This window comes from Mustela erminea, chromosome 18 (genome assembly GCF_009829155.1).
Source record: "Mustela erminea isolate mMusErm1 chromosome 18, mMusErm1.Pri, whole genome shotgun sequence".
Classification (NCBI taxonomy): domain Eukaryota; kingdom Metazoa; phylum Chordata; class Mammalia; order Carnivora; family Mustelidae; genus Mustela; species Mustela erminea.
In genome coordinates, this window is record NC_045631.1 from 14,578,028 (window position 1) to 14,591,466 (window position 13,439).

The window sequence follows — 13,439 nt, forward strand, 5'->3', positions numbered from 1 at the left end:
CGTTCCTTTCTTCCAAGTACAGGGTGAAGGATTTTTTTAGATCTGGTAAGGCCAAGGTGGGGGCTGAAAGCAGTGCCCGCTTTATTCTATCAAAAGCCTCTTGTTGTTCCTTCCCCCATTCATAGGGGGCCTCATTTTTGGTGAGGGGATAAAGCCGGGCAGCTAAGGAAGCGAAGCCAGGTATCCATAAGCAACAGAAGCCTGCCGTCCCTAGGAATTCCCTTAGTTGCCTTCTAGTCTGAGGAGGCGGTGTTTGAGTAACAGTCTTTTTCCTTGTGTCCGTGAGCCACCGTTTACCTTCCTTGATCTTATAGCCTAGAAATGTCATTTCTAACTGGCAGAGTTGAGCCTTTTTTGGCAGAGGCTCGATATCCCAGGGTAGCCAGAGTTCTTAATAGGGCCTTAGTCCCATGGAGACATTCCTGCTGGCTCTCAGCAGCCAGCAGGAGGAGGTCATCCACATATTGCAAAGAGTCAAAGTGGGATGTGTCTCCCGGAAGGATTTCAAGTCCTTACGCAAGGCTTCATCAAACAGGGTGGGAGAATTTCTAAAACCCTGGGGAAGCCGTGTCCAGGTGAGTTGACCCGAAATTCCAGGATCAGCGTTGATCCACTCAAAGGCAAAGAGGTGCTGGCTGTCAGGATGCAGCCGTAAACAGAAGAAGGCATCCTTTAAATCTAACACAGTGTATCAGACTCGGGAGGGACTTAGCATGCTGAGGAGATTATATGGGTTTGGCACTGTAGGGTGTATTACCTCCACCCGAGCATTCATTTCTCTTAGGTCTTGGACAGGGCGATAGTCATTTAGTTCCAGGTTTCTTTACAGGGAGCAAGGGAGAGTTCCAGGCCCACTGGCAAGGCACTAAGACTCCCTGTCGAAGGAGCTTGATAATGTGAGGGCGGATGCCCTCTCGAGCTTCCTTATTCATTGGGTATTGCCTTACCTAGATAGGGGTGGCGGAAGTCTGAAGTGTCATCACTACAGGGGGTCGGGCGGTTGCTAAGCTCAAGCCCACGGTTTTAGCCCAAGCCTCAGGGAAGTCCTGTAGCCATTTTTTTAATTTTTTTAGATCCGGGAGGTGGTCGGGAGGGTTGGGCCCTTCAAATAGCTTGTATTCATCTTCTAGAGTGATGGACAGGGTATTTACTACAGGCGGAGTTGGTGGAGGGGAAAGATTCTTATCCGAACGCGTAGGCCACGATGGGGTTAAGAAAATCCATCAAAGGCCCGGAATCAGTGAAGGTAATTCTGGGTCGCAATTTGGTTAGCAAGTCTTTCCCCAACAGGGGGGCAGGGCAGTCAGGGAGCACCGAAAAGGAGTGGTGCACCCTTCCGTTCCCTAAATCCATTGTCCGCTGGGTGGTCCAGGGGCGGTACCTGCTCCCGTTTGCCCCCTGACAAGGGCCCGTTGGGATGAGAGGGGCCCTAGGGCCTGCTGCAAGACTGAATAAACAGCTCCAGTATCGACCTCAAAACTGATAGGAGTTCCCTCCACTAGAAATTTCATCTTGAGCTCGGGGAGGGGGTCCGAGCCCCGTCTCCCCTAATCATTATCTTCAAGTGCCAGGAGGTTGGTAGCCCAGTGTTCATGCTCTTTACAGTAGGGACACTGGTCTGAGGCCAAGTTTGGGTGTCGCCTAGGAGAGTGGCCCAGGTTCCCTATCTTTCCTGAAGTCTTAGTATCTGATTTTCTACCAGTTTCTACCATTGTGCCCAGGATCTTAGTCAACTCTTTGTTCCTTCTTTTATCCCTTTCTTTTTCCTTTTCCTCTCTTTTTCTTTCCTTCCCTTTCTCTTTCCTTCCTTTCCTCTTTCTCTTTTTTTCCTTTCCTCTTTCTCTTTCCTTCTTTTACTCTTTCTCTCTCCTTCCTTTCCTCTTTCTCTTTTTTCCTTTTATTAAAATTTTGTTAGCTTCTCTAACCAAATCTCTAATAGTTAATTCTTGTAATCCCTTCAGCCTCTGCAGCTTCCGTCTTTTTTTTTTTTTCTTAAGATTTAATTTATTTATTTGACAGAGAGAGATCAAAAGTAGGCAGAGAGGCAGGCAGAGAGAGAGAGAGAGAGAGAGAGAGAGGAGGAAGCAGGCTCCCTGCTGAGCAGAGAGCCCGATGCGAGACTCGATCCCAGGACCCTGAGATCGTGACCTGAGCCGAAGGCAGCAGCTTAACCCACTGAGCCACCCAGGCGCCCTGCAGCTTCCTTCTTATGTCTACTGCAGACTGTCCAATGAAAGCCATGGCTATTGACGCCTGCTGTTCCTCCGACTGAGGGTCAAAGGGAGTATACCTCCAGTAGGCATCAAGAAGCCTTTCTAGAAATAGAGAGGGGCTTTCAATAGGGCCCTGGATTATACCTCTTACCTTAGCCAAATTAGTGGGCTTCTCGACCTGCTGCCCTGAGACCCGCCGCTAGAGTCTGGCGATAGATTTCGAGGTGTCTCCTACCTTCAGGCAGATTAGGATCCCAGTCAGCGCGCGTCAGAGGTGAATATTCATCAATCAGATTAGGAAGCTGGGTAGGTTGCCCGCCGGGGCCAGGCACATTCTTTCGGGCATTCAGGAGGATATTCTCCTTTTCCTCAGAGGTGAGGAGGACTGAGAGCAGCTGTTGGCAGTTGTCCCATGTAGGCTGATGGGAGTTCCTTAGAGAGGTAATTAGATCTGTTATGCGGGCAGGGTCCTCAGAGAAAGGAGGGTTTTTGCAGAGATCCTGCCACACCAAGATGTAGGGCTCTTGGTTCGGGTGTCCTTTGGGTCGGGGCCGGTAGATGACGTTCTTGTCCTGCAAAATTAGGGAGAGATGGAAAGACCCCTCGGGGGGCCAGTTGACCTTAAAAGATGGCCATTTAGTGGCACAGAGAGTCTGCCATTTAGCTTTCTTTACAGAGAGAGAGAGAGATTATGAGCTCTAGCCTGAACCTCTGACCAATGGGCTAGGGTTAGAGACAGGGGAGTTGATGTGTTTTGTCCCATCTCGAAGTACAGGAAGATTCTTGCAGTCACCAAACCTAGAAGAAAGAAAGCAGGACGCAAGCGCTTGTCCCCACTGGGACTGTAGGAGAGATGAAAAATAAAATAGTGGCCAATGATAGTGTTTTCTGGGATATAACAGATGTAGATCCTCCGGATCTACCCGACAGGAGGCCACCAGGCGTCCCTGGCCCTCCTTCACCTTTGGGGCGTCCCCCAAGGTTGCAACCGGCGTCTCCTGGACACGTCTGTCAGACACTGAAGGTTGCCCAGATTATCCCCAGAAATCATGAGAAAACAGAATCAGACTAACATGTGCACATGAATATTGGTACCAAAAGAGGAATGGGCGCTGCAGACTTACCCAAAGAGCGAGTTGGGTCTGTCCCGTCCGGCGTCCCGTTGGCTGGGTTAAATCTCGGTGGGACCTCCAAATGTTAGGGTCGAGAAGACCTCAACCCAGGGAGGCGCGGAGGAATGACACCAAGGCGGCTCCTTCTGCAACAGCAAGGGTTTTATTGTTCCAGCATGCTGGGGCTCTGCAGCATTCCTGAAAACCAGGCGGAGCCTGAGAGCCTCGATCCAAGGGAGTATGGGGTTTTTATGCATTTTTTCGACAAAGGCTTGTCATAAAACCATGATCACAGTGACCTCATAGTTACAGTTCCTGGTATGTTCTGTACAGTTCACATTTTTCAGTTATCCATATCTTATTGTCCGGATGTAGCTCGGCGGCTGTGAAACTAGGACAAAATAGTTTCTCTTCTTTCTTAACCACAAACATAATTCAAGGACATCTCTTGAGCAGGGAACGTACTCAGGATGTGGGGCCTCGGGGGAATGGAGGGGAACACAAAGGGAAGACCATGCTCCTACTTCTCAAGGTTTGACCCGCAAAGCAGCAGAGCAGTTACAGAAAAGCAAGTTAGCAGAAGCTCCACACAACTTAACTCTTTCAGCTCTGGATCTCTTCATTCCCCACTTCTTCTTGTGGGTATCTCTAACCTTAGAGATTGTGAATATTATCCGAGTGTAATGCTTTATATTGTTGCCTTATTACCATTAACTTGATCTGTCCTATTCTATCTTGCTTAAAGGCTATTAACTTATTTAAAATATAGGGTCCTAGAGTCAAAAGCAGGAGGAGAATAAGTATGGGTCCCGTTAGCATGGATCTAGGCCGCGATGCCGTCAACCTTGACAGCAGTTGGCGTGGTCAGCAGGATCAAGTAGGGTCCCTTCCATCGAGGCTCAAGGTTGCGTACCTGGTGTCGGTGGACGTAGACCCAATCACCTACAGAATAAGAGTGGGGAGTAACAGTACCCGGTCGGTAGGCCTCTGATAGGCCCTTCCAGATATATTTCTGGATGGCCTCCAGAGCCTTAAGTCTGGGTATCAGCATGGCAGAGGAAGTAACAGATGTCCCATATCCATGTTCAGTCGTGTGTTTTAAAGGAGGGAGTCCCCCATAGAGGATTTCAAATGGGGTCAGGTTCCTCCTAGAGGGGGGAGGGGTATTACGCGCACGGAAGAGGGCATAAGGAAGGAGCACCGTCTAATCTTTCAAGCCAGTCTCTATAGCTAATTTGGTTAAGGTCTCTTTTATAGTTCTACTTATCCTTTCTATCTGTCCTGAGCTCTGGGGTCTATATCCACAATGTAATTTCCAATTAAACCCCAAGACCCTGGCCAATCCCTGACTTACCTGGGCCACGAATGCAGGTCCATTATTAGATCCCATTACCTTAGGCAGCTTAAATCGGGGAAAGATCTCCTCTAGGATCTTTTTGGCCACGATTATGGCCGCCTCCTTTTTGGTGGGGAAGGCCTCAACCCATCCTGAAAAAGTGTCTATAAAGACTAGCAGGTACTTCTTTCCATATGTTGCTGGTGTTACTTCGGTGAAGTCTGCTTCCTAGAAGATTCTAGGCCGGTTTCCCTGGTCCCTGGTTCCGGCGGAGCCGTCTGCTTGTTGCACGTTTGTCACTGTGCAGGCTTCGCAGGAGGAAACAATGTCTTGATCCAGGTCCTTTGTCCTACCCGGAGGTAGGGACGGTAGATTTTGGTCCTTTAATAATTCCAGCAGCACTCTGGTGCCTAGATGGGTGAGGCGGTGGGTGAAAAGTAAAAATTCATTTACCTTTTCTTTTGGGGTCTCCAGCTCAGTGACTTCTTCCAATGTAGTCAGGATGTTTGCTACCGGGGGGTCACGCAGGGCGGCCGATCTTGCTTCTTCGTCTGTGCGACGGTTGCCCTGGGCAACTGGGTCTTCAGCTTTTTGATGTCCAGGGCAGTGTATGATGGCTATCTCCTTTGGGAGGTGGATCTCCTCAAGGAGATCTATAATCTCCCGTTTGTTCTTGATTTCTTTTCCAGCGGAGGTGAGAAGCCCCCGCTGCCGGTAGATGGCACCATGTACATGAGCAGTGGCAAAGGCATAGCGGCTGTCTGTGTAGATATTAGCCCGCTGGCCCGTCGCCAGGTGCAAGGCTTGGGTTAGAGCAATAGGTTCTGCTTTCTGAGCAGAAGTTCCAGGAGTTAAGGGTGCTGACCAAACCACAGCTTGAGGCCCAACTATTGTTGCCCCTGCCTGTTGCTCCCCTTGTTGTAGGAAGCTGCTCCCGTCCGTGAATAAATTTACATCAGCATGGGGCAGGGGTCTGTCCTTGAGGTCTGGCCTCCTGCCTGTTTCTTCAGCCAGGATATCCTGGCAGGAATGGATTACTGGATCATCCGTCTCCTCTGGCAGCAGGGTGGCGGGATTAAGGAGCACAGGATTGCCCAAAGAGATGCGGTCTTTGTCTAACAGGAGGCTCTGATAGTGGGTTATGCGAGCATTGGAGAGCCAGCGGTCTGGGGGTTGCCGGATCACACTTTCCAAAGTGTGAGGGGCAATAAGAGTGATTTTCTGTCCCAAAGTCCATTTGTCAGCATCCCTGACAAGTAAAGCTGCGGCGGCTATGACTTTCAGGCATTTTGGCCACCCGCCAGCAACAGGATCCAATCTTTTGGATAGATAGGCTATGGGGCGCTTCCAGGGGCCCAAGGATTGGGTCAGTACTCCTCGTGCCACCTCGTTCCTTTCTTCCAAGTACAGGGTGAAGGATTTTTTTAGATCTGGTAAGGCCAAGGTGGGGGCTGAAAGCAGTGCCCGCTTTATTCTATCAAAAGCCTCTTGTTGTTCCTTCCCCCATTCATAGGGGGCCTCATTTTGGTGAGGGGATAAAGCCGGGCAGCTAAGGAAGCGAAGCCAGGTATCCATAAGCAACAGAAGCCTGCCGTCCCTAGGAATTCCCTTAGTTGCCTTCTAGTCTGAGGAGGCGGTGTTTGAGTAACAGTCTTTTTCCTTGTGTCCGTGAGCCACCGTTTACCTTCCTTGATCTTATAGCCTAGAAATGTCATTTCTAACTGGCAGAGTTGAGCCTTTTTTGGCAGAGGCTCGATATCCCAGGGTAGCCAGAGTTCTTAATAGGGCCTTAGTCCCATGGAGACATTCCTGCTGGCTCTCAGCAGCCAGCAGGAGGAGGTCATCCACATATTGCAAAAGAGTCAAAGTGGGATGTGTCTCCCGGAAGGATTTCAAGTCCTTACGCAAGGCTTCATCAAACAGGGTGGGAGAATTTCTAAAACCCTGGGGAAGCCGTGTCCAGGTGAGTTGACCCGAAATTCCAGGATCAGCGTTGATCCACTCAAAGGCAAAGAGGTGCTGGCTGTCAGGATGCAGCCGTAAACAGAAGAAGGCATCCTTTAAATCTAACACAGTGTATCAGACTCGGGAGGGACTTAGCATGCTGAGGAGATTATATGGGTTTGGCACTGTAGGGTGTATTACCTCCACCCGAGCATTCATTTCTCTTAGGTCTTGGACAGGGCGATAGTCATTTAGTTCCAGGTTTCTTTACAGGGAGCAAGGGAGAGTTCCAGGCCCACTGGCAAGGCACTAAGACTCCCTGTCGAAGGAGCTTGATAATGTGAGGGCGGATGCCCTCTCGAGCTTCCTTATTCATTGGGTATTGCCTTACCTAGATAGGGGTGGCGGAAGTCTGAAGTGTCATCACTACAGGGGGTCGGGCGGTTGCTAAGCTCAAGCCCACGGTTTTAGCCCAAGCCTCAGGGAAGTCCTGTAGCCATTTTTTTTAATTTTTTTAGATCCGGGAGGTGGTCGGGAGGGTTGGGCCCTTCAAATAGCTTGTATTCATCTTCTAGAGTGATGGACAGGGTATTTACTACAGGCGGAGTTGGTGGAGGGGAAAGATTCTTATCCGAACGCGTAGGCCCACGATGGGGTTAAGAAAATCCATCAAAGGCCCGGAATCAGTGAAGGTAATTCTGGGTCGCAATTTGGTTAGCAAGTCTTTCCCCAACAGGGGGGCAGGGCAGTCAGGGAGCACCGAAAAGGAGTGGTGCACCCTTCCGTTCCCTAAATCCATTGTCCGCTGGGTGGTCCAGGGGCGGTACCTGCTCCCGTTTGCCCCCTGACAAGGGCCCGTTGGGATGAGAGGGGCCCTAGGGCCTGCTGCAAGACTGAATAAACAGCTCCAGTATCGACCTCAAAACTGATAGGAGTTCCCTCCACTAGAAATTTCATCTTGAGCTCGGGGAGGGGGTCCGAGCCCCGTCTCCCCTAATCATTATCTTCAAGTGCCAGGAGGTTGGTAGCCCAGTGTTCATGCTCTTTACAGTAGGGACACTGGTCTGAGGCCAAGTTTGGGTGTCGCCTAGGAGAGTGGCCCAGGTTCCCTATCTTTCCTGAAGTCTTAGTATCTGATTTTCTACCAGTTTCTACCATTGTGCCCAGGATCTTAGTCAACTCTTTGTTCCTTCTTTTATCCCTTTCTTTTTCCTTTTCCTCTCTTTTTCTTTCCTTCCCTTTCTCTTTCCTTCCTTTCCTCTTTCTCTTTTTTTCCTTTCCTCTTTCTCTTTCCTTCTTTTACTCTTTCTCTCTCCTTCCTTTCCTCTTTCTCTTTTTTCCTTTTATTAAAATTTTGTTAGCTTCTCTAACCAAATCTCTAATAGTTAATTCTTGTAATCCCTTCAGCCTCTGCAGCTTCCGTCTTTTTTTTTTTTCTTAAGATTTAATTTATTTATTTGACAGAGAGAGATCAAAAGTAGGCAGAGAGGCAGGCAGAGAGAGAGAGAGAGAGAGAGAGAGAGGAGGAAGCAGGCTCCCTGCTGAGCAGAGAGCCCGATGCGAGACTCGATCCCAGGACCCTGAGATCGTGACCTGAGCCGAAGGCAGCAGCTTAACCCACTGAGCCACCCAGGCGCCCTGCAGCTTCCTTCTTATGTCTACTGCAGACTGTCCAATGAAAGCCATGGCTATTGACGCCTGCTGTTCCTCCGACTGAGGGTCAAAGGGAGTATACCTCCAGTAGGCATCAAGAAGCCTTTCTAGAAATAGAGAGGGGCTTTCAATAGGGCCCTGGATTATACCTCTTACCTTAGCCAAATTAGTGGGCTTCTCGACCTGCTGCCCTGAGACCCGCCGCTAGAGTCTGGCGATAGATTTCGAGGTGTCTCCTACCTTCAGGCAGATTAGGATCCCAGTCAGCGCGCGTCAGAGGTGAATATTCATCAATCAGATTAGGAAGCTGGGTAGGTTGCCCGCCGGGGCCAGGCACATTCTTTCGGGCATTCAGGAGGATATTCTCCTTTTCCTCAGAGGTGAGGAGGACTGAGAGCAGCTGTTGGCAGTTGTCCCATGTAGGCTGATGGGAGTTCCTTAGAGAGGTAATTAGATCTGTTATGCGGGCAGGGTCCTCAGAGAAAGGAGGGTTTTTGCAGAGATCCTGCCACACCAAGATGTAGGGCTCTTGGTTCGGGTGTCCTTTGGGTCGGGGCCGGTAGATGACGTTCTTGTCCTGCAAAATTAGGGAGAGATGGAAAGACCCCTCGGGGGGCCAGTTGACCTTAAAAGATGGCCATTTAGTGGCACAGAGAGTCTGCCATTTAGCTTTCTTTACAGAGAGAGAGAGAGATTATGAGCTCTAGCCTGAACCTCTGACCAATGGGCTAGGGTTAGAGACAGGGGAGTTGATGTGTTTTGTCCCATCTCGAAGTACAGGAAGATTCTTGCAGTCACCAAACCTAGAAGAAAGAAAGCAGGACGCAAGCGCTTGTCCCCACTGGGACTGTAGGAGAGATGAAAAATAAAATAGTGGCCAATGATAGTGTTTTCTGGGATATAACAGATGTAGATCCTCCGGATCTACCCGACAGGAGGCCACCAGGCGTCCCTGGCCCTCCTTCACCTTTGGGGCGTCCCCCAAGGTTGCAACCGGCGTCTCCTGGACACGTCTGTCAGACACTGAAGGTTGCCCAGATTATCCCCAGAAATCATGAGAAAACAGAATCAGACTAACATGTGCACATGAATATTGGTACCAAAAGAGGAATGGGCGCTGCAGACTTACCCAAAGAGCGAGTTGGGTCTGTCCCGTCCGGCGTCCCGTTGGCTGGGTTAAATCTCGGTGGGACCTCCAAATGTTAGGGTCGAGAAGACCTCAACCCAGGGAGGCGCGGAGGAATGACACCAAGGCGGCTCCTTCTGCAACAGCAAGGGTTTTATTGTTCCAGCATGCTGGGGCTCTGCAGCATTCCTGAAAACCAGGCGGAGCCTGAGAGCCTCGATCCAAGGGAGTATGGGGTTTTTATGCATTTTTTCGACAAAGGCTTGTCATAAAACCATGATCACAGTGACCTCATAGTTACAGTTCCTGGTATGTTCTGTACAGTTCACATTTTTCAGTTATCCATATCTTATTGTCCGGATGTAGCTCGGCGGCTGTGAAACTAGGACAAAATAGTTCTCTTCTTTCTTAACCACAAACATAATTCAAGGACATCTCTTGAGCAGGGAACGTACTCAGGATGTGGGGCCTCGGGGGAATGGAGGGGAACACAAAGGGAAGACCATGCTCCTACTTCTCAAGGTTTGACCCGCAAAGCAGCAGAGCAGTTACAGAAAAGCAAGTTAGCAGAAGCTCCACACAACTTAACTCTTTCAGCTCTGGATCTCTTCATTCCCCACTTCTTCTTGTGGGTATCTCTAACCTTAGAGATTGTGAATATTATCCGAGTGTAATGCTTTATATTGTTGCCTTATTACCATTAACTTGATCTGTCCTATTCTATCTTGCTTAAAGGCTATTAACTTATTTAAAATATAGGGTCCTAGAGTCAAAAGCAGGAGGAGAATAAGTATGGGTCCCGTTAGCATGGATCTAGGCCGCGATGCCGTCAACCTTGACAGCAGTTGGCGTGGTCAGCAGGATCAAGTAGGGTCCCTTCCATCGAGGCTCAAGGTTGCGTACCTGGTGTCGGTGGACGTAGACCCAATCACCTACAGAATAAGAGTGGGGAGTAACAGTACCCGGTCGGTAGGCCTCTGATAGGCCCTTCCAGATATATTTCTGGATGGCCTCCAGAGCCTTAAGTCTGGGTATCAGCATGGCAGAGGAAGTAACAGATGTCCCATATCCATGTTCAGTCGTGTGTTTTAAAGGAGGGAGTCCCCCATAGAGGATTTCAAATGGGGTCAGGTTCCTCCTAGAGGGGGGAGGGGTATTACGCGCACGGAAGAGGGCATAAGGAAGGAGCACCGTCTAATCTTTCAAGCCAGTCTCTATAGCTAATTTGGTTAAGGTCTCTTTTATAGTTCTACTTATCCTTTCTATCTGTCCTGAGCTCTGGGGTCTATATCCACAATGTAATTTCCAATTAAACCCCAAGACCCTGGCCAATCCCTGACTTACCTGGGCCACGAATGCAGGTCCATTATTAGATCCCATTACCTTAGGCAGCTTAAATCGGGGAAAGATCTCCTCTAGGATCTTTTTGGCCACGATTATGGCCGCCTCCTTTTTGGTGGGGAAGGCCTCAACCCATCCTGAAAAAGTGTCTATAAAGACTAGCAGGTACTTCTTTCCATATGTTGCTGGTGTTACTTCGGTGAAGTCTGCTTCCTAGAAGATTCTAGGCCGGTTTCCCTGGTCCCTGGTTCCGGCGGAGCCGTCTGCTTGTTGCACGTTTGTCACTGTGCAGGCTTCGCAGGAGGAAACAATGTCTTGATCCAGGTCCTTTGTCCTACCCGGAGGTAGGGACGGTAGATTTTGGTCCTTTAATAATTCCAGCAGCACTCTGGTGCCTAGATGGGTGAGGCGGTGGGTGAAAAGTAAAAATTCATTTACCTTTTCTTTTGGGGTCTCCAGCTCAGTGACTTCTTCCAATGTAGTCAGGATGTTTGCTACCGGGGGGTCACGCAGGGCGGCCGATCTTGCTTCTTCGTCTGTGCGACGGTTGCCCTGGGCAACTGGGTCTTCAGCTTTTTGATGTCCAGGGCAGTGTATGATGGCTATCTCCTTTGGGAGGTGGATCTCCTCAAGGAGATCTATAATCTCCCGTTTGTTCTTGATTTCTTTTCCAGCGGAGGTGAGAAGCCCCCGCTGCCGGTAGATGGCACCATGTACATGAGCAGTGGCAAAGGCATAGCGGCTGTCTGTGTAGATATTAGCCCGCTGGCCCGTCGCCAGGTGCAAGGCTTGGGTTAGAGCAATAGGTTCTGCTTTCTGAGCAGAAGTTCCAGGAGTTAAGGGTGCTGACCAAACCACAGCTTGAGGCCCAACTATTGTTGCCCCTGCCTGTTGCTCCCCTTGTTGTAGGAAGCTGCTCCCGTCCGTGAATAAATTTACATCAGCATGGGGCAGGGGTCTGTCCTTGAGGTCTGGCCTCCTGCCTGTTTCTTCAGCCAGGATATCCTGGCAGGAATGGATTACTGGATCATCCGTCTCCTCTGGCAGCAGGGTGGCGGGATTAAGGAGCACAGGATTGCCCAAAGAGATGCGGTCTTTGTCTAACAGGAGGCTCTGATAGTGGGTTATGCGAGCATTGGAGAGCCAGCGGTCTGGGGGTTGCCGGATCACACTTTCCAAAGTGTGAGGGGCAATAAGAGTGATTTTCTGTCCCAAAGTCCATTTGTCAGCATCCCTGACAAGTAAAGCTGCGGCGGCTATGACTTTCAGGCATTTTGGCCACCCGCCAGCAACAGGATCCAATCTTTTGGATAGATAGGCTATGGGGCGCTTCCAGGGGCCCAAGGATTGGGTCAGTACTCCTCGTGCCACCTCGTTCCTTTCTTCCAAGTACAGGGTGAAGGATTTTTTTAGATCTGGTAAGGCCAAGGTGGGGGCTGAAAGCAGTGCCCGCTTTATTCTATCAAAAGCCTCTTGTTGTTCCTTCCCCCATTCATAGGGGGCCTCATTTTTGGTGAGGGGATAAAGCCGGGCAGCTAAGGAAGCGAAGCCAGGTATCCATAAGCAACAGAAGCCTGCCGTCCCTAGGAATTCCCTTAGTTGCCTTCTAGTCTGAGGAGGCGGTGTTTGAGTAACAGTCTTTTTCCTTGTGTCCGTGAGCCACCGTTTACCTTCCTTGATCTTATAGCCTAGAAATGTCATTTCTAACTGGCAGAGTTGAGCCTTTTTTGGCAGAGGCTCGATATCCCAGGGTAGCCAGAGTTCTTAATAGGGCCTTAGTCCCATGGAGACATTCCTGCTGGCTCTCAGCAGCCAGCAGGAGGAGGTCATCCACATATTGCAAAAGAGTCAAAGTGGGATGTGTCTCCCGGAAGGATTTCAAGTCCTTACGCAAGGCTTCATCAAACAGGGTGGGAGAATTTCTAAAACCCTGGGGAAGCCGTGTCCAGGTGAGTTGACCCGAAATTCCAGGATCAGCGTTGATCCACTCAAAGGCAAAGAGGTGCTGGCTGTCAGGATGCAGCCGTAAACAGAAGAAGGCATCCTTTAAATCTAACACAGTGTATCAGACTCGGGAGGGACTTAGCATGCTGAGGAGATTATATGGGTTTGGCACTGTAGGGTGTATTACCTCCACCCGAGCATTCATTTCTCTTAGGTCTTGGACAGGGCGATAGTCATTTAGTTCCAGGTTTCTTTACAGGGAGCAAGGGAGAGTTCCAGGCCCACTGGCAAGGCACTAAGACTCCCTGTCGAAGGAGCTTGATAATGTGAGGGCGGATGCCCTCTCGAGCTTCCTTATTCATTGGGTATTGCCTTACCTAGATAGGGGTGGCGGAAGTCTGAAGTGTCATCACTACAGGGGGTCGGGCGGTTGCTAAGCTCAAGCCCACGGTTTTAGCCCAAGCCTCAGGGAAGTCCTGTAGCCATTTTTTTTAATTTTTTTAGATCCGGGAGGTGGTCGGGAGGGTTGGGCCCTTCAAATAGCTTGTATTCATCTTCTAGAGTGATGGACAGGGTATTTACTACAGGCGGAGTTGGTGGAGGGGAAAGATTCTTATCCGAACGCGTAGGCCCACGATGGGGTTAAGAAAATCCATCAAAGGCCCGGAATCAGTGAAGGTAATTCTGGGTCGCAATTTGGTTAGCAAGTCTTTCCCCAACAGGGGGGCAGGGCAGTCAGGGAGCACCGAAAAGGAGTGGTGCACCCTTCC

General features: G+C 49.9%; 2 protein-coding genes across 2 annotated transcripts in view; both read right to left on the reverse strand.

The window, feature by feature from the left end:
• Positions 1 to 6,236, reverse strand: part of LOC116577974 — a 20,381-nt gene extending 14,145 nt beyond the window's left edge. The window contains 10 exon segments of the mRNA XM_032321784.1: positions 98 to 355; positions 357 to 472; positions 475 to 808; positions 810 to 1,131; positions 1,187 to 1,472; positions 2,449 to 2,785; positions 2,930 to 3,011; positions 4,239 to 4,267; positions 4,680 to 4,813; positions 5,015 to 6,236. Of these exon segments, the coding sequence (XP_032177675.1) occupies positions 98 to 355; positions 357 to 472; positions 475 to 808; positions 810 to 1,131; positions 1,187 to 1,472; positions 2,449 to 2,785; positions 2,930 to 3,011; positions 4,239 to 4,267; positions 4,680 to 4,813; positions 5,015 to 6,236 (3,120 nt within the window).
• A 964-nt stretch (positions 6,237 to 7,200) lies between these two features.
• LOC116577975 lies at positions 7,201 to 9,632 on the reverse strand. The gene is given in 6 exon segments (XM_032321785.1): positions 7,201 to 7,451; positions 7,454 to 7,854; positions 7,909 to 8,015; positions 8,235 to 8,435; positions 8,437 to 8,835; positions 9,483 to 9,632. Coding segments are annotated over 6 exon segments (1,509 nt in total).
• Between the last annotated feature and the right edge of the window lie 3,807 nt (positions 9,633 to 13,439).